Source organism: Oncorhynchus tshawytscha, linkage group LG32 (assembly GCF_018296145.1).
Source record: "Oncorhynchus tshawytscha isolate Ot180627B linkage group LG32, Otsh_v2.0, whole genome shotgun sequence".
In the NCBI taxonomy this organism is placed as follows: Eukaryota; Metazoa; Chordata; class Actinopteri; order Salmoniformes; family Salmonidae; genus Oncorhynchus; species Oncorhynchus tshawytscha.
In genome coordinates this window covers 7,089,423-7,115,877 of record NC_056460.1, presented here as the reverse complement: position 1 = coordinate 7,115,877, position 26,455 = coordinate 7,089,423, and the positions used below count along the sequence as shown (strand labels likewise).

General features: G+C 46.8%; 1 protein-coding gene and 1 non-coding gene across 7 annotated transcripts in view; both read left to right on the top strand.

Annotated features, from left to right (window-relative positions):
* The window catches only part of LOC112230365 (ubiquitin carboxyl-terminal hydrolase 34), a 59,778-nt gene extending 33,573 nt beyond the window's left edge, over positions 1 to 26,205 (top strand). For 4 of the 6 annotated variants that reach the window (XM_024396628.2, XM_024396625.2, XM_024396626.2 and 1 more), the window contains exons 34-78: positions 561 to 643; positions 939 to 979; positions 1,181 to 1,305; positions 1,505 to 1,657; positions 1,867 to 2,027; positions 2,340 to 2,644; positions 3,004 to 3,167; positions 3,543 to 3,608; positions 3,788 to 3,991; positions 4,255 to 4,332; positions 4,621 to 4,715; positions 4,962 to 5,134; positions 5,502 to 5,652; positions 5,852 to 5,930; positions 6,032 to 6,085; positions 6,184 to 6,279; positions 6,387 to 6,451; positions 6,760 to 6,835; positions 6,985 to 7,032; positions 7,217 to 7,282; positions 7,390 to 7,470; positions 7,555 to 7,640; positions 8,245 to 8,413; positions 8,700 to 8,774; positions 8,849 to 9,000; positions 9,359 to 9,512; positions 9,755 to 9,811; positions 9,972 to 10,076; positions 11,421 to 11,568; positions 12,903 to 13,033; positions 15,042 to 15,215; positions 15,563 to 15,736; positions 16,000 to 16,155; positions 17,556 to 17,713; positions 18,538 to 18,616; positions 19,108 to 19,234; positions 21,489 to 21,596; positions 21,772 to 21,876; positions 22,251 to 22,375; positions 22,830 to 22,953; positions 23,057 to 23,136; positions 23,355 to 23,495; positions 23,794 to 23,940; positions 24,194 to 24,350; positions 24,567 to 26,205. In XM_024396628.2, coding sequence (XP_024252396.1) covers positions 561 to 643; positions 939 to 979; positions 1,181 to 1,305; positions 1,505 to 1,657; positions 1,867 to 2,027; positions 2,340 to 2,644; positions 3,004 to 3,167; positions 3,543 to 3,608; positions 3,788 to 3,991; positions 4,255 to 4,332; positions 4,621 to 4,715; positions 4,962 to 5,134; positions 5,502 to 5,652; positions 5,852 to 5,930; positions 6,032 to 6,085; positions 6,184 to 6,279; positions 6,387 to 6,451; positions 6,760 to 6,835; positions 6,985 to 7,032; positions 7,217 to 7,282; positions 7,390 to 7,470; positions 7,555 to 7,640; positions 8,245 to 8,413; positions 8,700 to 8,774; positions 8,849 to 9,000; positions 9,359 to 9,512; positions 9,755 to 9,811; positions 9,972 to 10,076; positions 11,421 to 11,568; positions 12,903 to 13,033; positions 15,042 to 15,215; positions 15,563 to 15,736; positions 16,000 to 16,155; positions 17,556 to 17,713; positions 18,538 to 18,616; positions 19,108 to 19,234; positions 21,489 to 21,596; positions 21,772 to 21,876; positions 22,251 to 22,375; positions 22,830 to 22,953; positions 23,057 to 23,136; positions 23,355 to 23,495; positions 23,794 to 23,940; positions 24,194 to 24,350; positions 24,567 to 25,333 — 6,063 coding nt within the window. In that variant the 3' untranslated portion in view covers positions 25,334 to 26,205. The remainder of the gene's footprint in view (positions 1 to 560; positions 644 to 938; positions 980 to 1,180; positions 1,306 to 1,504; positions 1,658 to 1,866; positions 2,028 to 2,339; positions 2,645 to 3,003; positions 3,168 to 3,542; positions 3,609 to 3,787; positions 3,992 to 4,254; positions 4,333 to 4,620; positions 4,716 to 4,961; positions 5,135 to 5,501; positions 5,653 to 5,851; positions 5,931 to 6,031; positions 6,086 to 6,183; positions 6,280 to 6,386; positions 6,452 to 6,759; positions 6,836 to 6,984; positions 7,033 to 7,216; positions 7,283 to 7,389; positions 7,471 to 7,554; positions 7,641 to 8,244; positions 8,414 to 8,699; positions 8,775 to 8,848; positions 9,001 to 9,358; positions 9,513 to 9,754; positions 9,812 to 9,971; positions 10,077 to 11,420; positions 11,569 to 12,902; positions 13,034 to 15,041; positions 15,216 to 15,562; positions 15,737 to 15,999; positions 16,156 to 17,555; positions 17,714 to 18,537; positions 18,617 to 19,107; positions 19,235 to 21,488; positions 21,597 to 21,771; positions 21,877 to 22,250; positions 22,376 to 22,829; positions 22,954 to 23,056; positions 23,137 to 23,354; positions 23,496 to 23,793; positions 23,941 to 24,193; positions 24,351 to 24,566) is intronic. The other 2 variants (XM_024396627.2, XM_024396624.2) reach the window with 1 other exon arrangement.
* LOC112230473 lies at positions 21,989 to 22,121 on the top strand. Its single transcript, XR_002950335.1, has one exon. It is a non-coding gene; the product is annotated as a small nucleolar RNA SNORA44 (small nucleolar RNA).
* Positions 26,206 to 26,455: the final 250 nt, after the last annotated feature.

Below are 26,455 nucleotides of genomic sequence, written 5' to 3'. Positions count from 1 at the left end.
CCTTAACTATTTCTGTGTGGGACACAGCCTTTCTTTCCACAGCTGAGGCACTTAAAAGAGAAATGAGCGATCAATTTTGTATTGTTTTGTTTGACGTAACCAGGAAATACAGAAACGTGTAATAACCGTTAAAAAAATCAATAAAACATTTTAATTACATTTTTTTTCAACTTAATTTCTGTAGTGAAGGCAACATTTCTGTAGAAAGTAGTAGAGAATGTCCTGCAGCATCTTTTTGTCTCCCCATCTATTTCCTCTTCTCTCCCTCTGAAGCAGTCTTCTATTGCCTCTTCTCTCCCTCTGAAGCAGTCTTCTATTGCCTCTTCTCTCCCTCTGAAGCAGTCTTCTATTGCCTCTTCTCTCCCTCTGAAGCAGTCTTCTATTGCCTCTTCTCTCCCTCTGAAGCAGTCTTCTATTGCCCACAGCTATTTTGACTCTCTCTACTTCCTTCCCTGTGGTGTCTTGGCCTCTACACGAACTTCAAAACTATCCCCATGGGTAATTATTTGTATCTTATATACTTGGTAATACTTGATTTTTTTTTTTTTTTTCCATGTCAGGTTTTCCTGGGCCTTGTCCAAGGCACCAACCTGATCCAGCGCTTGATCAACGTGGCCTACACCTACGACAACCTAGCACACAGGTGAGAGTACACCGAAGACGAGGCCTGTGTTTCCGTGGTCACACTACCCACTAGCGTGCTATGTAGTACTTAACTACAAAGTATGTTTGCTGTGGCTCAATGTATGTGGTCACACTCTCCATGCCAAGAAAGGCTTTTGAATTTGAAGACAGGGAACAAATTATTGAATTTGAAGGAAGGCATTCATTGTAAGTTGTGTTGTCGTATGGACATGGGGTATCGGTGTGAAATGTTTTTGTACTCAAGGTTTCCGTCAGCCTATCTTGACTTTGTTTACTTCCTGTCTCACCTGCAGAGTTTTGAAGGCCCAATCGGATCACCGGTCCCGCCATGAAGGTGAGCTACGTTTTACATATGCTTAAATGTTAATCAGCATGAGAAATTAAAAGCCACATTTTTTTTTCTTTTCACACAAACATTTTGCACTGAAAGTAGAGCTTTCATAGCCTCCTATCCATTCTGTATGTGCTTAAGCACATTGTTCTTAGGAATGACACATTAGACATGTGAAATGACGATGTTATTCCTATGTTCCAGTGACCCACTACTCCATGTGGCTGCTGGTGAGCTGGGCCCACTGCTGCTCTACGGTCAAGTCCGGTCTGGCCGACAGCGACCACCTCCACGACTGGCTCAGGAAGCTCACCCTGCTGGTGCCGGAGGTGAGATCTGGGGGAATAATGAGACACTGACCCCCCCTCAGTTTGTTTCGGTGTAACATTTGTGGGTATTTCCATCCCAAAATATTGTCTCTATTTTGATGCCACTGGAATACTAACTATTCTGTGACCCAATCGATCCGTGTGACCTTGGTAACAACATCAAATAGAGGAATGGGTTAACGTGAGTGTGCCTTCTCAGACGGCGGTGCGTCACGAGGCGTGTAACGGCCTGTACAAGCTGTCCCTGTCGGGTCTGGAGGGAGGAGAGTCCATCAACAGGTCCTTCCTGCTGCTGGCCGCCTCCACGCTGCTCAAGTTCCTGCCCGACGCACAGGCCCTCAAACCACTGCGGGTGGGTACAGCACACATAAACACTTGCGCGTATAGACAGATGCATATGCACACACACACACACAAGCACAATTTGTTTTGTACTGTATACTGACTAAAACAAATGTGTTCGTTGTGGGTTATTCAATTCCTAGGCCACGTCAAGTTACACATGTCTAATATAAATGAAGGGGGCTCTGTAGCTGATGTGCTGTGTGGTCATGTGTTCAGGTGGAGGACTATGAAGAGGAGCCCGTGCTGAGGACGGGCTGTAAAGAGTACTTCTGGCTGCTGTGCAAGCTCATCGACAACATCCACGTCAAAGACGCCAGCCAAACCACTCTATTGGATCTGGATGCTTTAGCCAGACACCTGGCCGACTGCATACGGAGGTGAGTCCAAGATGAATCCAAGACCTGGTCTGCGTCTGAAACGGCGTCCTATTGCCTATTTAGTGCACTGCCTTAGGGACCATGTGCCGGGGTCAAAAGAAATGCGCTATATAGGAAATATGGCGCCGTTTTCAGACACAACCGAGGTCTCTATTGAAATAGATGTTTAATGTGTGATGACTTGCGTTGTCCACATTCTTTCTGGAGAATTAAGGCCAGCTCAGTTCAAATACACGGGACAATATTGTTTTTAAACCACTTCTACAATTAAAGTTTGCTTGTTCAAACATTGACCTGTCTCCCGCTCCCCAGCCGCGAGATCCTGGACCAGCAGGACGGCGCCATCGAGGACGACGGCCTCACGGGCCTCCTGCGCCTCGCCACTAGCGTCCTCAAACACAAGCCCCCCTTCAAGTTCTCCCGAGAGGGCCAGGAGTTCCTGCGCGACGTCCACAACCTCCTCTTCCTCCTTCCCAGCCTGGCCGACCGCGCCCAGCCCAAGTGCAAGTCGCATGCGGCCCGCGCCGCCGCCTACGACCTCCTGGTGGAGACGGTGAAGGGCTCGGTGGAGAACTACAGGCTGCTTCACAACTGGGTCATGTCCCAGCACATGCAGAGTGAGAAGGACCTTTTAAGAATGGTTGAAAATGCTACTAGGGATATTTGTCAATGAGAGTAATGCATTGGTAGGAGGGCCCAAGGGAATACAATGGCCATTGAATTAGACATTGTGCTGGCTGACAGAATCTGAAACTAGGGGCGGATGTCACAATGTCTGTTGGTAATGTCTGCTCCATGGATTTCCATTACCGGATCAAATGAGTGAACCAAGTTGGTTTATTAAGGTTCAAAGCCAATTTTTTTTGAAAATGCTATGATTTAAGATATTTGAGCATCATCAAACATAATCTTAGATCCGGTATATTCTATTAGGCCCCTGAACGATATGAATATTTATGTTAATGTTAATTGACAGCCTCTCACGCCCCGTACAAGTGGGACTACTGGCCCCACGACGACGTGCGTGCCGAGTGTCGCTTCGTGGGCCTCACTAACCTGGGGGCCACCTGCTACCTGGCCTCCACGATCCAACAGCTCTACATGATCCCTGAGGCACGCCAGGCCGTCTTCACTGCGAAGGTCAGTCCGCTAAATACTGTGCTCCTCTTACTCCCTCTCTTTGTTCTATCGTTCCTCTCTTGTTCTCCCTCTTGCTTTTCTTACGCCTCTTTGTTTTTTCCCCCCTGTCTTGTTCTCTCGCTCTCTCTCCTCGCTCTATATTAGCGATTTGTAATGGATGATATTACCGTGGTTCCCTTTTCACAATGCTGTAGTTTGTATGAGGGCAATTTCACCTCATCCACACTCGGATGATCCACGGCAGCCATTTTGCGCAAGAATGCTCATCCCACACATGCTATTTCACTCCCTCTGCCACCCGGAAGAATGCTTTCGATGTTGGTATTTGCAAATGTTGTTTGCTAACGAGAGTTGTGTGGGTTTTTTTTCCCCCAGTATGCAGAGGAGATTAAGCACAAGACCACCTTGCTGGAGCTCCAGAAGATGTTCACCTATCTCATGGTACGCAGCCGGTCTCTCTCTCTCTCTCAGCCCTCTGTCTCACACCCTTCTCATCTAGCTCCTCCGTCCACATGACGGGAACAAACTGACGTTGTCCCCGTGGAGACCCTGCTACTTCGATTTTGCTCCGCTCCTCTTTCTTCCATTTTTACCCCCTCGCTCTCCATCCCTCGTTCCAGGAGAGCGAGAGGAAGGCGTACAACCCCCGCCCGTTCTGTAAGACCTACACCATGGACAAGCAGCCCCTGAACACGGGCGAGCAGAAGGACATGACCGAGTTCTTCACCGACCTCATCACCAAGATAGAGGAGATGTCCCAGGACCTGAAAAACACAGTGAAGACGCTCTTTGGAGGGGTCATCACCAACAATGTGGTCTCGCTGGTAAGAATCACTATACTCCTTTAAATGTTTACCTGCAACGTTTCCCAAGTGCAAAAGAGTTGTGTAAAGTGCAAAACTCATCATAAACCGCATTAAACCACACTGCTTGATTACGAGGTTTACGTTTTTTTGTGCACTTTGCACTATTCCTTGGCACTACAAAAATTCACTACAAAATGTTGCCCTACGTGTGTTTATTGCACTTGTGTGTGTGTGTGGCTTTACACACACATTCTCATTCAACTGATTTTCCCGTCCAACAGGACTGTGACCACGTGAGTCAGACAGCCGAGGAGTTCTACACAGTCAGGTGCCAGGTGGCCGACATGAAGAACATCTACGTAAGGACAACATCGCCATCAACATCGTTGACGTCGTTTAGAAGTGCAACCAAGTGTTATAGACTGGGGTTTACTTTCCAATCCCACGTCTCAAATTTCATAGCATTGTAGTATCACACTGCCTCCTTCCATTCAGCTTGGAATTCTTACTCTTGCAAATGGCAACTTCTCCTCAAGTCATCCTATGTCGGACTCTGTTCGTCCGGTGTATTTTCTATGCTCCTAATTCTAGTGGGCATATAGTACTGCTTGGCATGTTGCTAGAGACTTGTCTTCGTGTTTCCTCAGGAATCTCTGGACGAGGTGACCATCAAGGACACTCTGGAGGGGGACAACATGTACACCTGCTCCCAGTGTGGCAAGAAAGTACGCGCAGAGAAGAGGTGAGTCGACGCGAACCTCATGAAGAGGACCCTGCTGGTTTCTACTGAAAATAAGCCAACCATCCTACACTGGCAGTCGTAGTTGTATACTAGACATTTTTGGAATGGTTGGCTGGTTTTCCACTAGTTGATGATGGTTTTCCCATTTTAAAAAAATAACTTATTGACGTCTCTAGTTTTTTTTTTTGTAGAAGACCTGTGCTTATATTAATCTCCCTTCCCTTTCTCGATCCTTCTCCTTTCCAGGGCGTGCTTCAAGAAGCTGCCTCGCATCCTGAGCTTCAACACCATGCGCTACACCTTCAACATGGTCACCATGATGAAGGAGAAGGTCAACACGCACTTCTCCTTCCCCCTGCGCCTCGACATGACCCCCTACACTGAGGACTTCCTCATGGCCAAGGGCGACAGGAAAGAGGGTACGCGTCACTTCCTGTTCCGACAGACCCCCCCAACTGCATGATTTGGTTCTCATAGGCCCTGTACTAAATTCACTTGTATCACTGTACTAGTCGGTGTGTTTTGAAATCGGGTTGAGTAGCAATTTGCGGATAATTCCTTTTTCGCAGTCTGTAGAAAGAGGACAAATGTGCTGGATAGAAAAACGAATATCTGAAAACAAAGTAATGTCTGCACCTCGAATGCTCCCCAGTGATTTATTGGCGATTTAATATAAAGTTTTTATCCTCTTGGTATCTTCATCTATCTAGCCTATCAGAGGCTAGCTGGACCAATAATTGGAGGAATGGGTTGCTCATTGATGTGGTCCACTATGTCCTACTACAGGTTTCCGGGAGGAGGGTGAGGCCAAGGTGGCGGAGAGCTACGAGTACGACCTCATCGGCGTCACGGTTCACACGGGCACGGCCGACGGCGGCCATTACTACAGTTTCATCCGAGACATCGTCAACCCGCACGCCTACAAGAATAACAAATGGTGAGGAATATCTCTGGCTCTAGTATTGAAATCAGATCAGTGGGGGAATTTAAAAAAAATTAAATAGAGGTCTCACGATACACTTTATTGTCCCTTTACATGGAGATTCATTCACGACACGCCTTTTAATATGTGGATGCTTTTGAATTTTAGGGAATACAACCGACTCTCATTAACGTCATTTGTTTGCTTTACTCAGGTACCTATTCAACGATGCCGAGGTGAAGCCCTTTGACTCAGCCCAGCTAGCCTCCGAGTGCTTCGGTGGAGAGATGACGGTAAATCCACACAAAAAATACACGGCTTCAATGTTTTACTGTTAATTAATACCTTTTTAAAGAGTTAAATGTTTTGTCTCGCCTACATATTTGTCTTTTAGACAAAAACGTATGACTCCGTCACCGACAAGTTCATGGACTTCTCCTTTGAGAAGGTCAGTTTCCTTGTAAAATCATTTTCTCATGTTTAAATGTAGTTTTAAAAACCGATGGGTTTTAAAGTTGACAGTTTGTCCCGTGTCTCGCACTCCAGACCCACAGCGCCTACATGCTTTTCTACAAGAGAGTGGAGCTAGAGGAGGAAAATGGCAAGGACTTCAACTTTGACGTTTCTCCAGATCTACTCGAGGTACCCGGCTGGTCACAATCTCATAGCACTCTCCTTTCTCACATTCTTTACTCTCTCGAAACGTTGAAATACTTATTCTGTGTTTTTATTTTATTTTCTCTACTCAGTGGATTTGGCAAGACAACATGCAGTTTCTCCAGGACAAGAACATTTTCGAGCACACGTACTTTGGGTCAGTGACTTTTTGTACTAGCCGTCTAGACTGTACTTTTTCTGAAGCTAGAAAACAGATGTGATATAATTGGGAGTTTATGTTAACAGTACTTTGCTTGTGTGCCCTTGACTTTACCCTGAAATGTATAACCAAATCAATTTTACTTATGAAATACTGTCTCAGTTAAAGCTCATATGCAATCAAATGTGGTCTTGATCTATTAACATTGCAAGTTACAGTGCAAGTTATGTAGGATGTAGTGTTGCCTTGGTGGATCAACTGGTCTGAGATCAGTGTTGTGACACTCTCTCTACTCTTACCTACAGGTTCATGTGGCAACTTTGCAGCAGCATCCCTAGCACTTTACCAGACCCCAAAGCCATCTCCCTCATGACTGCCAAGGTACGACCCCACTCCACTAAAGCCTTATTCTCAACCGTAGAACTTCATTTTAAAATCCTTGACTTTTTTCACCGTTTAATTTTTATGGTTTTATCTTTCCACTTTTTGAATATACTATCCACTCTCACACTTCTCCTCCTTGGTTACAGCTTAGCACATCATTTGTCCTGGAGACGTTCATTCACTCCAAGGAAAAGGTGAGTTGTCCTTCCTTACTGTCAGTGGATGGCTCCCTCTAGTTGCCAGCCTCAATTGCGGTCTGGTTAATTTTTCAGTGATTTAAAAAAAAATATTTTTGTAAAAAAAAAAATTGCCCTCTGTTTTACCGCGTGGAAGATGGTCTGTAGCAAGGGTTTGTCTAAATTTTGTCTGTGTTTTCAGCCCACCATGCTGCAGTGGATCGAGCTACTGACCAAACAATTCAACAACAGCCAGGCGGCCTGCGAGGTGAATTGACTGTTTGTTGAAGGACAAATCTGGGAACACATTGTGCTGAAATGGTTTTCATTCATTAGCGGGGTAATTGCTAACTTCCTGTTGTCATGGTCTTTCAGTGGTTTTTGGACCGCATGGCTGATGACAACTGGTGGCCCATGCAGATCCTCATCAAGTGCCCCAATCAGATTGTTCGACAGGTGAGAACCCCAATCAGATTGTTCGGCGGTCACACTCACTCACACTCACTCACTCATACTCTCTACCCTGTTGTCCCCCATCAGATGTTTCAGAGGCTGTGTATCCACGTCATCCAGAGGCTACGACCAGTCCACGCCCACCTCTACCTACAACCTGGCATGGAGGACGGGTAGGACTGGTTGCATATGTACCAATCAATCATCCACCCACTCAATCACTCACAACCTGAGAAACATGTTAATTTGTATGCTTTATAATGTTAACAATTGATGGCTTACACATAATTATATCATTTTTTTGTTGTTGCATTTTTCCCCGATTTTAAACTGGCTTCTGATATCCCATGAGTCTATAACGTGGCTCTTGAGCTGATCGTGTTTTGCTGAAACTAGAGGCGTTGCAGCATGACATCACCGTGTTGTCGGTGTCATTAGCTGGCCATGTGTCACCGTGTTGCCCTAGCACTATGGGCACCTGGAGAGTTTTGTGGCAAAACATTGAGGAAAATGGTCACAAACAAAAGAAGTATCGATTTTATAATTTTTTGGGAAAAACTCGGGGAGAACTCCATGTTTAATTCTACTATCACCTGGATCATGTTCATTAGGGTACTCAACAGAGAACGTTTCAAAATGCTTTGCAAAAGGAAATGAAAATGAGTTTCTCATTGAACAAGTCTAGGTAGTCCCTTTGTTTCAGTCCATCTTCATTTGTTTGGTAATGAACATGACCTCACAAGTTGTCTCGTGTCACTTCCTGTGTGCTGCCTCCAGGTCTGACGACATGGACGGGCCGGTGGAGGACATTGGCAGCCGCTCGTGCGTGACGCGCTTCGTCAAAACGCTGCTGTCCATCATGGAACACGGCGTCAAGCCCCACAGCAAACACCTGACTGAGTACTTCGCCTTCCTCTACGAGTTCGCCAAGATGGGAGAGGAGGAGGTGGGTCGTTGATAACAATTGTCATTTTATAGGAAAATACTCTTGACACTTTTATCCTAAAGGACTTAAGTGTGTAAAAATGAGTCCCAAATGGCACCCTATAACCAAGAGAGTGTACTACTTTTGACCAGAGCCTGCTCTCTGAGTGCACATGTTTTCTGTGATTCCTGCAGGGCTTGAACCCCATGACCTTAGCATTACCTCACCAAAATACATGGCTGAAAGGGTTTTAGAGAACAAGGTTTTTGTTCAGTCTGTTTTGTTTTTTCTTTTCTCATACCTCCAGAGTCAGTTCCTTCTGTCCCTACAAGCCATTTCCATCATGGTGCACTTCTACATGGGCACCAAGGGGCCTGAGAACGTAAGTAAACACTAGTTGTGTGTGTGTGTGTGTGTTTCTGTGATTGGGTGTGTAATAACCTGCCCCCCCCCCAGCCCCAGGTGGAGGTGCTGTCTGAGGAGGAGGGAGAAGAGGAGGATGAGGAGGAGGACATCTTATCCCTGGCGGAAGAGAAGTACCGCCCTGCCGCCTTGGAGAAGATGATAGCTCTCATCGCCCTGCTGGTGGAACAGTCCCGCTCTGAGAGGTAGGGCGCTGCATGGCATGGCACCACTTGGGACACAGGAAAAGCAGTCTCTGGCACAGGGATTTGACCTGCCACTAGCAAAGTGAGATTTGTCAATGTCACTGGGCAATTTGAGTATCACCCAGAACTAGACAAATTGTTGTGACTAGACAATTTGGTATTTACGTTTGCTGGGTCACAGGAAATGTTCATAGCTTTGGCACAGCACAACATAGTGTTGGTAATACTTCCCAAAAGTTAGCTAGAAATACTACCACATATAGCACCCAATTTATTCACTGTTGTCGGTATCAAATCCTCCCCCTTCTTCACATGTTTAATTTCACCTTCATTCTAATCTCCCCCCCTCTCACTCCAGACACCTGACTCTGTCCCAGAGTGACATGGCAGCCCTGACCGGGGGGAAAGGCTTCCCCTTCCTCTTCCAGCACATCCGAGACGGCATCAACATCAGGCAGACCTGCAACCTCATCTTCAGCCTGTGTCGCTACAACAACCGCCTGGCCGAGCACGTACGTTTAACGCTCGCGCACACACTAACGCACGCACCCACAAACAAACACGTCGCCGTTGTTAATGGTAGACCCTGGCCGTGACCTCACTCTCCGAGGGTGTCTCAGAGAGAGTTGGGATTTGCAAAAAGCACAATTGGTATTAATGCAGACTTTTACATGTTTGAAATAGGACAACTATAGGCACCCACCAAATTATTATTACATAGAGGGGCATAATTTCTCCTGTGTTTTTATTCCAGATTGTATCCATGCTCTTCACCTCTATCGCTAAACTGACGCCTGAGGTAAGCACTGATGTGAGAACCTATACTTTTAATACATAATGCTCTGTCTATTATCCAACTCAATTATTAGTTTGTACAAATCTCAATTTGTCCCTCATGTTCTCTACTTCTTTCTCTCCGTCCCTCTCCTTATCTCCACCCTGCTCTCCGTCTCCCGCTTCTCCTTGTCTAGGCGGCAAACCCTTTCTTCAAGCTGCTCACCATGCTGATGGAGCTGTCAGGTGGTCCTCCGGGCATGCCTTCCTTCGCCTCTTACATCCTACAGAGGATTTGGGAGGTACGCGCACGCACACGCACACACATCAAATCTCATGTTATTTGTCACATGCTTCGTAAACAGTGACCGGTACGGGCCGTTCCCAACAGTGCAGATAGAAAAATATAAATAATACAAGGAATAAATAACTAGCTTGGTACTGGTACCGCGTGTGTGTGTGTATATAGCCATGTCGATGTACAAGGTAATTGAGGTAGATATGTACATATAGGTAGGGATAACGTGACTAGGCAACTGGATAGCTAAAACAGTAACAGCAGTGTATGTGATGAGTCAAAAGAGTTAGTGCAAAAAGGGTCAATGCAGATAGTCCTGCTAGATATTGGTTAACTCTTTAGCTAACTATTTAGCAGTCTTAATACATGGGGGTAGAAGCTTTTCAGGGTCCTGTTGGTTCCAGACCGCTTGCCATACAGTAGCAGAGAACTGTCTTTGGCAATTTTTAGAGCTTTCCTCTGACACCGCCTGGTATCGAGGGCCTGGATGGCAGGGAGCTCTGCCTCAGTGATGTACTGGGCCGTACACACTGGCCTCTAGTGCCTTGTGGTCGGTATACCAAGCAGTTGCCGTACCAAGCGGTGACGCAGCCAGTCAAGATGCTCTCAATGGTGCAGCTGTAGAAGTTTTTTAGAATCTGAGGGCCCATGCCAAATTGTTTCAGCCTCCTGAGGGGCAAGAGGCATTGTCGTGTTGGTGTGTGTGGACAGTGTTAATTCCTTAGTGAGGAACTTGAAGCTCTCGACCCACGCCACTACATCGCATGGATGGGTGCGTGCCTGGCTCTCCGTTTCCTGTTGTCCACAATCAGCTCCTTTTGTCTTGCTGACATTGAGGGAGAGGTTGTTGTCTTGGCAGCACACTGCCAGGTCACTGACCTCCCTATAGGCTGTCTTGTCGTCGGTGATCAGGCCTACCACCGTAGTGTCGTCAGCGAGCTTAATGATGGTGTTGGAGTTAGGTGTTGCCACGCAGTCCTGGGTGAATAGTGAGTACAGGAAGGGACTAAGCACGCACCGCTGAGGGGCCCCAGTGTTGATGGTCAGAGTGGCGGATGTGTTGTTGCTTACCCTCACCACCTGGGGGCGTCCCGACAGGAAGTCCAGGATCCAGTTGCAGAGGGAGGTGTTCAGTCCCAGAGTACTGAACTTAGTGATGAGCTTGGAGTGAACATAGTCACATAGGTTCATCTGATTCATTGTTCTTCATCAAGTTACTTCAGTTAAACAAATGTATCTATGTATTTGTCCTTAATTCACTTTGTCAAGTTATTTCAGTTGATCTTGACGTCGTTGCCTAAAATATTCAGAATCTTATCCTTTTTGGTGTGTGTGTGTTCTCTCCCAGGTGATAGAGTACAACCCTAGCCAGTGTCTGGACTGGTTGGCGGTGCAGACCCCCAGAAACAAGCTGGCTCACAGCTGGGTGCTGCAGAACATGGAGAACTGGGTGGAGCGCTTCCTACTGGCCCACAACTACCCCCGTGTCCGCACCTGTAAGAACACTTGTGATGTCTCTGTCTGGAAGTTCTCACGAGCTACACTACATGGCCATGCTCGTCAAACATCTCATTCCAAAATCATGGCCATTAATATGGAGTTGGTCCCCCTTTGCTGCTATAACAGCCTCCACTCTTTTGGGAAGGCTTTCCACTAGATGTTGGAACATTGCTGCGGGATCTTGCTTCCTTTCAGCCACGAACATTAGTGAGGTTGGGCATTTATTTTGGGCAAATAGACCTTCCAATTCATCCCAAAGTGTTCAATGGGGTTGAGGTCAGGGCTCTGTGCAGGCCAGTCAAGTTCTTCCACACCAATCTCGACAAACCATTTCTGTATGGACCTCGCTTTGTTTAAATATTATTTTACCTTTATTTAACTAGGAACTAGCAAGGCAGTTAAGAACAAATTCTTACTTTCAATGACCACCTAGGAACAGTTGGTTAACTGCCTTGTTCAGGGGCAGAACAGGGGCATTGTCATGCTGAAACAGGAAAGGGCCTTCCCCAAACTGTTGCCACAAAGTCGGAAGTACGGAATTGTCTAGAATGTCATTGTATGCTATAGCGTTAAGATTTCCCTTCACTGGATCTAAGGGGCCTAGCCCAAACCATGAAAAACAGCCCCAGACCATTAGGGGCAGGTCGTGTTCTCCTGGCATCCGCCAAAGCAAGATTAGTCCGTCGGACTGCGTGATTCATCAGTCCAGAGAACAAGTTTCCGCTGTTCCAGAGTCTAATGGCAACGAGCTTTACACCTCTTCAGCCATTGCTTGGCGTTGCGCGTGTATTTACTTCGCCACCATGGCCTTTATTTTGCCTTTACCTCCCTTATCTCACCTCATTTGCTCACATTGTATATAGACTTATTTTTCTACTGTATTATTGACTGTATGTTTGTTTTACTCCATGTGTAACTCTGTTGTTGTATGTGTCGAACTGCTTTGCTTTATCTTGGCCAGGTCGCAATTGTAAATGAGAACTTGTTCTCAACTTGCCTACCTGGTTAAATAATGGTAAAATAAAAAAATATATATATAATGTAGGTTACAAAACTTTCCCCATAAAACAATCCCCTGAAACAGGTTCCTTAAGTGCCCATTTCAACTTGTTTTATATGTTACTCCCTCTCTCGCTTCCATCCTCACCTCTCACAGAGAACCAACAGAGAGCTAGGTACCACTGCTGTCCACTGCACTCATCCCCATCCTTCTCTTCTCACTCTAGCAAAAGAACGATTGTGTGTAGTTAGCCTAGAAACATTTTTTAAAAAGACAGACATTTAGGCTAAACGCTGCTCCAACTCTGAAATTCTCTTTCTGACCCTCCAGCGGCAGCCTACCTCCTGGTCTCCCTGATTCCCAGCAACTCGTTCCGCCAGATGTTCCGCTCCACGCGTTCCCTCCACATCCCCACGCGGGACCTGCCCCTGTCCCCCGACACCACTGTGGTGCTCCACCAGGTACGGTTACAGGCTGCAGTCTTTCCTCCCAGTGTTTTTATTCGTGTTTAGGTTCTACTCCAGGTACAGTCGGATACTGAGAAACGCTCAAACCAGATTTATTCACCCAGCTGGATGCTTCAGCTAAATAGCGTAACATGCAAGCATGGCCGGCCTGCTCGTTGCTCGCAGGATTAGGCGTCCACCTATGGCGGCAGACTGATTGAGGGCGCCATTTTCTGATCTAAACTGACCAAGGCGCACCAACAAAAAACACATAAAACCTCACGGAATTCTGGCCAAAAACATTTACAATTTCTTTCAACCAGTGGCATATGGGCTTTTTAGGTGTGCTCTGATGCCGCCCTGTGATGAGCAGTGCCCACTTTGTCGAAGACTGGGGCGTGAAATATTTCACTTTCACCATTCTCAGCGCACTTCTCCAGGGTGCTGTTGCTGCGACGCGGCGAGCCACCAACGTTCCGTCAAAAAGAAAATCGAACATAAATCACGTGTCAGATATCGTAGAAAGAGTATGTGGCCTTTTCTGTAGCCAACAGGCTGGAGATTAAAACGTACGACAATGTATTAAGACAGACACTTTTTTTTACACCGTGCAGGTTTCTCTGATCAAAATAAATGGCGCCCAATCGACGACGACAAATGCGCTGTCACGTTAACAAACAACATATCCTGAAAACAGGACAGGTCAAAGTAACATGGACAATATAGAATCTACAGTCACAACTGTTGTCCAGGAGTTTCCCCCCCTTTGTCATGATCAGTGGTTTCAAGTTTGTGTATTTTTAACAAGTTGGCCATAGTGAAAAAATCAAATATTTCTGCATTACGTGTTGATTCTACCCTGATGAAGATGGGTAGAATCTGTCGACACGTTGGACATTAAATTATTGCATCTGAGCTCCTGGAGTGTGCGGCTCTCCTTGAATTTTGTTTATATTACGTGTTGTGCAAACACATTGCAAATAGGCTCAGGATAACTCCTGATGAAGTTGGGTAGCTGACATTCGGAGCTTAAATAGCCAAATTGATTAGTCACAGGACCAATAAAGCCAATGCAATGGCCTGTTTTACAAATGGTGGGCCTACCCGGGTGTATGGGCATTCATAAAATTCCATGGCTGGTCGACATGGTAGGCTGCACCCCAGTAAACACCAGCCAAGGTCCTTTTTTTGTGTGTGTCCCGCCTAGGGAGGCAGAGAGGCAAGGACCCTGCATGCAAGTTACACAAGCATGTATTTATACCCCGACTAGGCGGATTTCCCCTTCCTGTATGTCTAAGATAAACAATTAGTCTCTGTTGCTGGGCGGAAACTAGGTCTGTGCCTCTTTGTTAGTGTCCAGAACCTTTGTGGGCCGGTGTGTCTGTGAGAGAGAGAAAGCTGCAGTTAGTGTCATTGGCACCCCTCTGGCCCCCCTCGCAGATGTTTCCTCTCTCTTCAACTATTGTCCTCCTTGCCCTTGTTCCTCAGAAACTAACTTGGCTCAACAGCAACCCAACTGTTGCTCTTTTACCTACTTCCTTAGCATCTTAATATACAGCACTAACAGTGTCTGACCTGAGACCTACACGTTCTGTGCTTCCCCTTTGCCGCTACAATAACAAGCTCCAACAACCAAATCCATAACAAGACTACTACTAATGAGCTTATTATACAATTATAATGGGCTCAAGTCAAACGGTTTCCATCATCAGTGACGTTTCGACCAATCGGGTCTTGGCAATATTATCCATTTGCTGGTATTTTTTTGATCACCTGCTCAGATATCTTCTAGTTCAAAGACTTCAAGTACAGATATTTTATTGAAACTGGGAGAAGTGGATGTAATTTACAACCCGTGAAGGAGACTTACATAATACAATTTATTGACAAGATACAGTATGTACAATGATTAGATGGAAGTGTACGTGTTTCACAGGAACTGTTTTGAAGTTGTGTTTATTTTGTGTGAAAATGAAAAATACAGAAAAATATCTGTAGTCTTTCCCTTTTGCTCCTGTAACAGGTGTACAACCTGCTCCTGGGCCTGCTGGGTCGGGCCAAGCTCTACGTGGACGCGGCGGTGCATGGGACCACCAAGCTGGTGCAGTACTTCAGCTTCATGACCTACTGCCTCATCTCCAAGACGGAGAAGCTCATGTTCTCCGGTTACTTCATGGACCTGTGGAACCTCTTCCAGGTGAGTGGGGGGTGGGGTGTTGGAAGGGCTTTGTCTGCTTTGGGAAGAATTGAGTGGGCTAAATGAGAGTGGGATTAGATTTGTCACATTAGTCATTTAGAAGTTAGTCTCTTTGTGCATTCACTGCACCACGCTAGAATAACTAAATACAGGCGTTTTGGTTCATCACAAGGCATGAAAATGAAGTCTATTAGTTTAATTTAGATTTGTTTGGTTCCTTTTTCTCTTCCTCTGTGGTGTGTTCACCTGTACACACCTTATTGAATAATAACTAGTGATAGTAATGAGATAATTGAGTTGCAGTAAGAGAACTTCTCTGATCTTTCTCCATGTCTCTCCCCTCTCAGCCCAAGCTGTCTGAACCAGCCATCGCCACTAACCACAACAAGCAGGCCCTCCTCTCCTTCTGGTACAACGTGTGTATGGAGTGTCCCGAGAATGTCCGTCTGGTCGTCCAGAACCCCGTGGTCACTAAGAACATCGCCTTCAACTACATCCTGGCCGACCACGACGACCAGGAGGTAGAAATAATACATTTTAGCTGCAAAAACCCCCCTAATTATTAAAAACCGTCCAACAGTTCAATAGTTATAACCTTCAGTGAAAGAAGCGCCTTCCACTGGCAAAGAGAGCGGAGAGAACTCAACTTTTTCTGAGCAATTTGTCCAGGAACACATTGAAAATGTACAAAATGTTTCTAGCAAAAACACAACCGCCAAAGAATGAAGGTGGGCCAGTTGCTAGAGGTGAGTCTGAAAGCCTGCCTGAAATGATTTACCAACAGGTGGTGCTGTTCAACCGGGGAATGCTGCCGGCGTACTACGGCATCCTGAGGATGTGCTGCGAGCAGTCGCCTGCCTTCACCCGCCAGCTGGCCTCGCACCAGAACATCCAGTGGGCCTTCAAGAACCTGACGCCGCACGCCAGCCAGTACCCAGGGGTGGGTGGTCCAGCTGACTGACTGACTCTGTCCCTTTGTGTGTAATGGGAAGATGACCTGATTGACTGGGTGCTGGTGTGTGTTGTCTGTTTGTGTGACTGTCCGTCTGTCTTTTTTTCTCTCTTACTGCGTCAGGTCGACTTATCTTATGCCTCTGTTATACTGCCTGTGTCCATGACCCCCTCAGGCGATTCATTAGTCCCTTGTGCCTTGTCCACTATCATCCTCTAAGCACTTCATGAGGAGATCAGATGGATAGTAGTAGGGAGTAGGGGCTAGGCCTCAGATGTTTCTACGTAGTCTCTCTGACTCTGGTATGAGGTTGATTTGCGTTTGTCTCTGTTGCCTCTCTGACCACTGTCTGGTGTGTTTGTCCCCCTACATCTCTGACCACTGTCTGGTGTGTTTGTCCCCCTACATCTCTGACCACTGTCTGGTGTGTTTGTCCCCCTACATCTCTGACCACTGTCTGGTGTGTTTGTCCCCCTACATCTCTGACCACTGTCTGGTGTGTCTGTCCCCCTACATCTCTGACCACTGTCTGGTGTGTCTGTCCCCCTACATCTCTGACCACTGTCTGGTGTGTCTGTGTGTTTGTCCCCCTACATCTCTGACCACTGTCTGGTGTGTCTGTCCCCTACATCTCTGACCACTGTCTGGTGTGTCTGTGTCCCCCTACATCTCTGACCACTGTCTGGTGTGTCTGTCCCCTACATCTCTGACCACTGTCTGGTGTGTCTGTCCCCTACATCTCTGACCACTGTCTGGTGTGTCTGTCCCCCTACATCTCTGACCACTGTCTGGTGTGTCTGTCCCCTACATCTCTGACCACTGTCTGGTGTGTCTGTCCCCTACATCTCTGACCACTGTCTGGTGTGTCTGTCCCCCTACATCTCTGACCACTGTCTGGTGTGTCTGTCCCCCTACATCTCTGACCACTGTCTGGTGTGTCTGTCCCCTACATCTCTGACCACTGTCTGGTGTGTCTGTCCCCCTACATCTCTGACCACTGTCTGGTGTGTCTGTCCCCCTACATCTCTGACCACTGTCTGGTGTGTCTGTCCCCCTACATCTCTGACCACTGTCTGGTGTGTCTGTCCCCTACATCTCTGACCACTGTCTGGTGTGTCTGTCCCCCTACATCTCTGACCACTGTCTGGTGTGTCTGTCCCCTACATCTCTGACCACTGTCTGGTGTGTCTGTCCCCCTACATCTCTGACCACTGTCTGGTGTGTCTGTCCCCTACATCTCTGACCACTGTCTGGTGTGTCTGTCCCCTACATCTCTGACCACTGTCTGGTGTGTCTGTCCCCCTACATCTCTGACCACTGTCTGGTGTGTCTGTCCCCCTACATCTCTGACCACTGTCTGGTATGTCTGTGTGTTTGTCACCCTGCAGGCGGTGGAGGAGCTGTTCAACCTGATGCAGCTGTTTGTGGCCCAGCGGTCGGACATGAGGGAGGAGGAGCTGGAGGACGTCAAGCAGTTTAAGAAGACCACCATCAGCTGCTACCTCCGCTGCCTGGACGGACGCTCCTGCTGGACCACACTCATCAGGTAACACAGAGGGGGTCGCGCACGCGGAGGGGGTCGCGCACGCGGAGGGGGTCGCGCACGCGGAGGGGGTCGCGCACGCGGAGGGAGATGTAACAGTATAACTTTAGACTGTCCCCGGGCGCAAACCAGGGAGCCTCGGCACACATCAACAACAGTCACCCACGAAGCATCGTTACCCATCGCGGAGGGGATTGCGCGCGCACGGGGGGAGGGGGAATCGTGCGCGCACGGGGGTGGGGGATGGCGCGCGCACAGGGGATGTAACAGTATAACTTTAGACCGTCCCCGGGCGCGAACCAGGGACCCTCTGCACACATCAACAACAGTCACCCACGAAGCATCGTTACCCATCGCTCCACAAAAGGCACAGAGGGGATCGCACGTGCACACACAGAGAGGGGATCGCACGTGCACACACAGAGAGGGGATCGCACGTGCACACACAGAGAGGGGATCGCACGTGCACACACAGAGAGGGGATCGCACACACACTTGCCACCAGGATCATGTTCATCAGGCACCACGTTGAAGAAAATGGACTGAAACAGGGACTACCTGGAATGGTCCAATAGGACACAATCATTTGTCAAATTTGCAAAACTTAGTTTAAAAAAAAATTCCGTTGCATGTCCTAAAACACGACCCAGATACGAAGCATCTGCAGAGTTTAAAAAAAAAAAATGAACTCACGGCAACTTAACCAGAGAGATGTCTGATGCCTTTTAGAGAATCATATGGGCACGGTCTTACTTTTGAGATGAGAGCACTGTGAACTACGGTATATGTTCATGATATAGTGTAACTGTGTTTTGTGCCCGTCGCAGTGCCTTCCGCGTGTTGTTGGAGAACGACGAGGACAGACTACTGGTGGTCTTCAACAGAGGACTCATCCTCATGACAGAGGTACGTCAGGACATTCTGCACTAATTATGGTTATTAGGCTTATAACGAATTGTTCATACATGGCTTCATTTCACTGGCTTCGTCTCGTGTTGCCACATTTCCAAGTCTCTTGTATCACTCGGCTAGCGGAAATCAAGGTTTGGTTAACGGGTTCAAAGTGTAAATAATATTAGCGTTTAATGTAGTATTATTCAGTATCCGATATAAAATATATATATATATTATTTTACGTTTCTCAATGTAAAGAGTGTCAGCTGTTGCATAAATCGTTACTGGCAATTGACGTGCCCCCCCCCTCTGCTGTCTAACACCCTACACATGATGTTGGTAGTTTGATGAAGTTTCTTCATTGTGAACTGTATCCAGTAAATTAATATTTCACTATAAAGTGTAGGAACGTTAATTTCGTAGGCCGAGGGTTCTAGCGTAGGCAACGGTTTGTCATTTGATGTGCCCCTCTCGCGCTCTCCCTCGCCCTCCGCTTCCTGCAGTCGTTCAACACCCTGCACATGATGTACCACGAGGCCACAGCGTGTCATGTGACCGGGGACCTGGTGGAGCTGCTGTCCATCTTCCTGTCGGTACTCAAGGCCACACGGCCCTATCTGCAGCGCAAAGGTCAGCAAAAACTACCCTCCCTTGCCCTTCTCCTCTGGATGCTGTAACCGTAATGGGTTACAGAGTTCATCTTTACAGTTAATTTGTTCCACTGTATCCTAAAAATATTTTATTTACAGTGCCTTGCGAAAGTATTCGGCCCCCTTGAACTTTGCGACCTTTTGCCACATTTCAGGCTTCAAACATAAAGATATAAAACTGTATTTTTTTGTGAAGAATCAACAACAAGTGGGACACAATCATGAAGTGGAACGACATTTATTGGATATTTCAAACTTTTTTAACAAATCAAAAACTGAAAAATTGGGCGTGCAAAATTATTCAGCCCCTTTACTTTCAGTGCAGCAAACTCTCCAGAAGTTCAGTGAGGATCTCTGAATGATCCAATGTTGACCTAAATGACTAATGATGATAAATACAATCCACCTGTGTGTAATCAAGTCTCCGTATAAATGCACCTGCACTGTGATAGTCTCAGAGGTCCGTTAAAAGCGCAGAGAGCATCATGAAGAACAAGGAACACACCAGGCAGGTTCGAGATACTGTTGTGAAGAAGTTTAAAGCCGGATTTGGATACAAAAAGATTTCCCAAGCTTTAAACATCCCAAGGAGCACTGTGCAAGCGATAATATTGAAATGGAAGGGGTATCAGACCACTGCAAATCTACCAAGACCTGGCCGTCCCTCTAAACTTTCAGCTCATACAAGGAGAAGACTGATCAGAGATGCAGCCAAGAGGCCCATGATCACTCTGGATGAACTGCAGAGATCTACAGCTGAGGTGGGAGACTCTGTCCATAGGACAACAATCAGTCGTATATTGCACAAATCTGGCCTTTATGGAAGAGTGGCAAGAAGAAAGCCATTTCTTAAAGATATCCATAAAAAGTGCCACAAGCCACCTGGGAGTCACACCAAACATGTGGAAGAAGGTGCTCTGGTCAGATGAAACCAAAATTGAACTTTTTGGCAACAATGCAAAACGTTATGTTTGGCGTAAAAGCAACACAGCTCATCACCCTGAACACACCATCCCCACTGTCAAACATGGTGGTGGCAGCATCATGGTTTGGGCCTGCTTTTCTTCAGCAGGGACAGGTAAGATGGTTAAAATTGATGGGAAGATGGATGGAGCCAAATACAGGACCATTCTGGAAGAAAACCTGATGGAGTCTGCAAAAGACCTCAGACTGGGATGGAGATTTGTCTTCCAACAAGACAATGATCCAAAACATAAAGCAAAATCTACAATGGAATGGTTCAAAAATAAACATATCCAGGTGTTAGAATGGCCAAGTCAAAGTCCAGACCTGAATCCAATCGAGAATCTGTGGACAGAACTGAAAACTGCTGTTCACAAATGCTCTCCATCCAACCTCACTGAGCTCGAGCTGTTTTGCAAGGAGGAATGGGAAAAAATTTCAGTCTCTCGATGTGCAAAACTGATAGAGACATACCCCAAGCGACTTACAGCTGTAATCGCAGCAAAAGGTGGCGCTACAAAGTATTAACTTAAGGGGGCTGAATAATTTTGCACGCCCAATTTTTCAGTTTTTGATTTGTTAAAAAAGTTTGAAATATCCAATAAATGTCGTTCCACTTCATGATTGTGTCCCACTTGTTGTTGATTCTTCACAAAAAAATACAGTTTTATATCTTTATGTTTGAAGCCTGAGATGTGGCAAAAGGTCACAAAGTTCAAGGGGGCCGAATACTTTCGCAAGGCACTGTACATATGTAAGAGTAATTGTATTAGAATTCATGTGGCGATTTGAGAGAGCTATGTACGTATTTATGTTGTATTGGGTTACGCTATTGACTGCAAGTACCAGAATGCCTTCCAACAGCAAGTTGTTTTTTTTTCTTTCTTTTTTTTTTTTTTAAATGTGCCAGTTATGTGCAAGTCATTATCGTGGCTTTTGCCGGCAACTTTCTTTTTATTGTTCTGTAGAATCTAAAGTGGTAAAATGTATTATTACTAAAAAGAGGCTTTCATCTCACCACCAAAGTCTCTAGTCAATTACTTTGAAGATAGTGATTCTACGCCGACCACCTACCTTGTAGCAAAACCTCATTTCTGAGTCAATGGGATACACAACATTTGACATCAATGCATGACTGAAGTGAAAGTTAGGATTCACCCCCCCCTAAGCCCTGTGTTCTTCTGTCTTTTGTTTGTTTAGCTCAGTGACTTGCCTTTCTTTATTTAGGGACCCTGTAAAGTCTCTGTGTAACCTGTGTTGTTCTCCTGTAGATGTGAAGCAGGCTCTTATCCAGTGGCAGGAGAGGATTGACTTTGCCCACAAGCTGCTCACCCTCCTCAACTCCTACAGCCCTCCGGAGCTCCGCAACGCCTGCCTGGGTAAGAACACGCAAACAGTTTGGATAATATTTGACCACATTTTCTCCTCTAAACTATTCCACATAGTATATAGAATAGACCTTTGGAACAATTCCAATCACTCGAGGGAGTACCTGTTGTATGTACTATGAGATGTGATGTCACTAGTAGTTCCTGGTTATTTCTGCCCCCCCAGATGTTCTGAAGGAGCTGGTCCTGTTGAGTCCCCATGACTTCCTGCACACTCTGGTGCCCTTCCTACAGCACAACCACTGCACCTACCACCACAGCAACATCCCCAGTGAGTGCTCCCCCTCCAGCTGCTACACTTGGAGCTCGTCTTATGTACTGACGAAAGTTAACGAGGACAAACGCAAGCGATCAGGGAAACAATGCCGACGAATAATACTACACAGCATGCTATCCTAAGGACCCTGGCTCTGTCTGTAGCCTCTGGTTCTCCAAGTGCATGCCAGAGTACCGGGGGAGTCTTTGACTGTCCTGGCCTCTCCGTGCCTGAGGCAGTCACTCAACTGTCCTACACATATCTAGAAAGTGACAACAACAAAAAAACAACGTATTTTTGTCCACAATCTCCCATTGGCGTAAATGTTGCTGTAGATTTGCGTAAGACCAGGTAGGATTTGTCTGAATGTGACTCTCTTTTGTACACAGTGTCCTTTGGGCCTTACCTGCCCTGCAGAGAGAACATCAAGCTGATGGGAGGCAAGAACAACATCCGACCTCCCAGACCTGAACTCAACATGTGCCTCCTGCCTTCCATGGTGGAGACCAGCAAGGTGTGTGTCTCTGAATACTACCACTGCTTCATGTCTCTTGGCCAGTTTGTCATTTTCTTAACATAAAGACCATCTTTGGCACCAAGATCATGGCAAGTTTGATTGAACAGTGGTCTTCGTGCTAAAGAGGATGTTTATGTTTTGGTGGAAATCTCACCGCAGGTTGTTGTTGTAAGGGAGATTGTTCTTGATAGCTTACCTGGCTAAGTAAAGGGTCATTTAAGATAAGACCATCTGTCCTACCTGGTTACAATCATGGTTGGATCAGTGGAAACGGTGCCCCAATAGGGCCACCGCTGAAGTAAATGAAGTGGTTTATGTATGCATGTTTCTTTGCAATTTCAAGGTCTGTTCATTTCATGTGTATATTTGCGCTAGTGTGGTCTTCCTGCTTTCATTGAGAAGCATCATCAACTTCCATGTCTCGCTCGCTCGCTCGCTCTCTCTCTCTCAGGGTAAAGATGAGGTGTATGACCGGATGCTCCTAGACTACTTTCTCTCCTACCACCAGTTCATCCACCTGCTGTGTCGAGTCGCCATCAACTGCGAGAAGTTCACAGAGACCCTTGTCAAACTAAGTGAGTGTGTGTGGATGCGTTTCTAATGTTACTGTATCTAATGACTAAAAAGGCAGTCTGTGTCTGGTGTGTCGCCAATGTGACCATGTCTCTCTGGTTCCAGGTGTCCTGATAGCGTACGAGGGCTTGCCTCTGCACTTGGCCCTCTTCCCCAAGCTGTGGACGGAGCTTTGCCAGTCTCAGGTAAATATCACACGCTTTCTCACACACTTTAACACACTCACTCCAATACAGTCACACACACACACACACACACACACACACACAATACTCAAACACAAATGTGTACTATTTCTCTCACTTGCAAAACACACTTAACACACATCCAAATCTACAAACACACGTAACGCACAAAATATAATTGGTCGTTGTCACCAACATCTTGCTGTGCTATTCTGTAGTCGGCCCTGGCTAAGACCTGTGTGAAGCTTCTGTGCGAGGACCCGGCGTTCGGCGAGTACATCAAGTGCATCCTGATGGACGAGAGGACCTTCCTCAACAACAACATGGCCTACTCCTTCCTCACCTGCTTCCTGCACAAGGTAGCCATCTTGGAGCCACCGCTACCATCTGTTTATTTCAACACCGACAGCCTCTGCTTTAGCCTGTTTTTATAGCGTGTCATTTCATGTATGCATCCACGCTCTACCAAGGTGTCATGCTGGTCTGAGTCCCAGATCTGTTTTGCCGTCTTGTCAACTTCAAATGACCGCAATGATGTTGGCAAGACTGCATAATCTGATCTGGGACTCAGGCTAACCTTGCTACTTGTAAATGCCATGTTGATGGGCCTTTCGAGTGCATGACCGTAAGTGTGTGTGTGTGTGTGTCATCTCTCAGGTCCAGAGCCAGGTGCTGTCAGGCCCCAGCTGCGCCAACCTGATCAGTCTGCTGGTGACCAACCTGCTGAACGAGTACCGCAGCCTACAGCCCGAGCTGGCCTCGCACCGCCTGGAGCTGAGCAAGACCAGCGGCCTCCTCAACGCTGTCAGTACCCCTTATTCACGCCCTTATTCACGCCTTATTCACATTCTGTTAGTGCACTATTCATGCCTTATTCTAATGCAATTCATGCCCTATTTACATGCTATTCATCCCTTTTTCACGCTCTACTCGGGCCTTATTCATGCTTACTCGTTAATTCCATAGTCATGCCTTACTAGATTGTCATTCACTGTTCAAATGCTTTTCTCTACTAGATAATCACTGTTCTTTTGTCCCTCTCCCTCCCTCTCTGCAGGACCTGCGAGCGTTGGTGTTGATGTTGTCCATACACACCCCCCAGGCGCTGGACCCGGCTCTGGGTCCGGCCCTGCAGGAGTTGCTGTCCAAGTGTAGCGCCTGTGTGCAGCAACGCAGCGCGCTCGAACAGGAGGCCAAGGACCGCAAGGCCAAAGGTACGACACATACAGTATACTGTCACAAACTTGAAAAATGTAAACGCATTGATGGTAGTCAATGTGTGGTGTCACTTATTCCAACCCTGTTATCTGCTTACACTGTGTCATTTAAACTCGTTGGGAAATGATGAATTGAAGTTGAAAATGCTAACGGTAGTACTTACCTGTACACAGATGTGATGGTTAATCACCCGAGTTTCTTCTGTCTTTCAGCGGAGGAGGAGGGCGCCACCCCAGTGAAGCGCCGGCGGATGAGTAGCGACGACGGCCCCGGGGAAGGAACCAGCGCCGGCACCAGCACCGGGGGTGTGACCGTATCCGGACCCACCTGCGCAGCCGCCACCTCCTCCTCCCTCCCCCCATGTGTCGAGCTGAAGCCGGAGCACCAGGAGGCACTGACTCCCACCAGCACCTCGGACACAGAGACTCGGGACTCCTCGTCCCTCATCGACCCGGGAACCGAGCACGACCCGCCCTCACCGGATCCTACCGCTGCCACAAGTTGCAGCCAACCCCCTGGGGACGCCTCCCCCAAGGAGGAGAAGATGGAGGCTTCCTCTTCCTCCTCTTCTTCATCATCATCCTCTTCCTCCCTCCCGGAGACGGGAGAGTTGTCGTACGGTGGCAGCGGACAGGGAGGGGAGGAGCCGCAGTCGTCTCAGACTCAGCAGGCAGCCATGGCAGGAGCGGAGGAGGAAGAGAGGAGGGAAGCAACGGCGGCAATGGATGAGACAAAGGAGGAGAGGGAGACGGACTCTAAGACTTGCGGAGCCTCGGAGGACCTGGCCTTCCCATCTGCCCTGGGCCTGGCAGGAGAGGGGCCAGAGGTCCCAGGGTGCAGTAGCCACGCCCCCTCGCAGGCTCTGACGAACTCTGCCCCGCCTCCGGACACCCTGGAAATGCTCTACAGGACAGTGGAGGCCACTATCGCCGTGGTTACAAAACTATCTGCGAAAGGGCCGTGCTCCGCCGCTTCGTGACATCCCCATTATTGCTCTCGGCGCTATGAGCCCTTTTTAAAAATCTTTTTTTGTCTGTTTTTTTTTTTTCTCTAAGTGTATTATGCTCTTTCGTTTAACACTTTTCTTTCCCTGTTTTCATCCTTTCGTTTTTGTTTCCATTTTCTGTGTGTGTTGCGTTGGCCTCTGCTGACGTGCTTCTATCAGTTCTTGTGCTCCGGTTTGTCACGCAATCACTCCTCCCCAGCTTCAATGGCAGAAGAAGGCTCTAGACGGCATGCTCCCAAATGACTATAAACATGCACAGCCGCCGATCCATTGGACGAAAAATAATTACTTTTTTTACCGATTTCCGAGTTCTTTTTGAAGTGATTTATTTGTTTTGAGGTTGCTGTAACGGGGAAAGGTTTACAGGAATTTTAGTCTCTTCTGTATGCAATTTAATTTTATTGCATTTTTACTCTGTATAAAATGGTGTCCTCTGTGCCAGTTTTGTACTTGATGAGAGGCAAAAGTTGCCTTGCTTTTTTCTGTGGTTAATATCCAAACTAAGTTTACCTGTACATTAAAAAAGAACCACAAGAAACTTGATTCTGTAAAGAATCTTCTCTAGTTGTTGCCTGGCGGTGTATATGAAAACTATATATATATATATAAAACTTTATATATATATATATATATATATATATATATAATGGTGCTTTATTTGACACGATATCTGTGGGTGAAATAAAGCAGTCTTGGTGTAACAGTTGGAGCTTTATTTTATTTACTGAAAATACATTCCATAATCTGTCATTCTTGCTTCTTCTGGTTGTTTTGTTTCTTTTTTTATTTATTTTGATTATAGGATCAATGAATAAAAATTGTAATCTGAATAATTATGAACTGAACCACAAATGAGCTATGATCATTTTGTTCTATAGCGTCCTCGCACATCCTGGATTACAATCTGATTGATTTGTTTTAAAGGAGCCCCCGTTACAGCCTTCACCGTCCTCCGGTCCTCGTAAGGTTTACTAGAATGTTTCCGGACTTATTCCGCCACACGTTACACTGCTGTGAAGAACCACAATCATTTTAATTGAACCGTGTCTTTATCAAATCAATCGTGTCCCATTTAGATGGATGTATGTTTTCAAG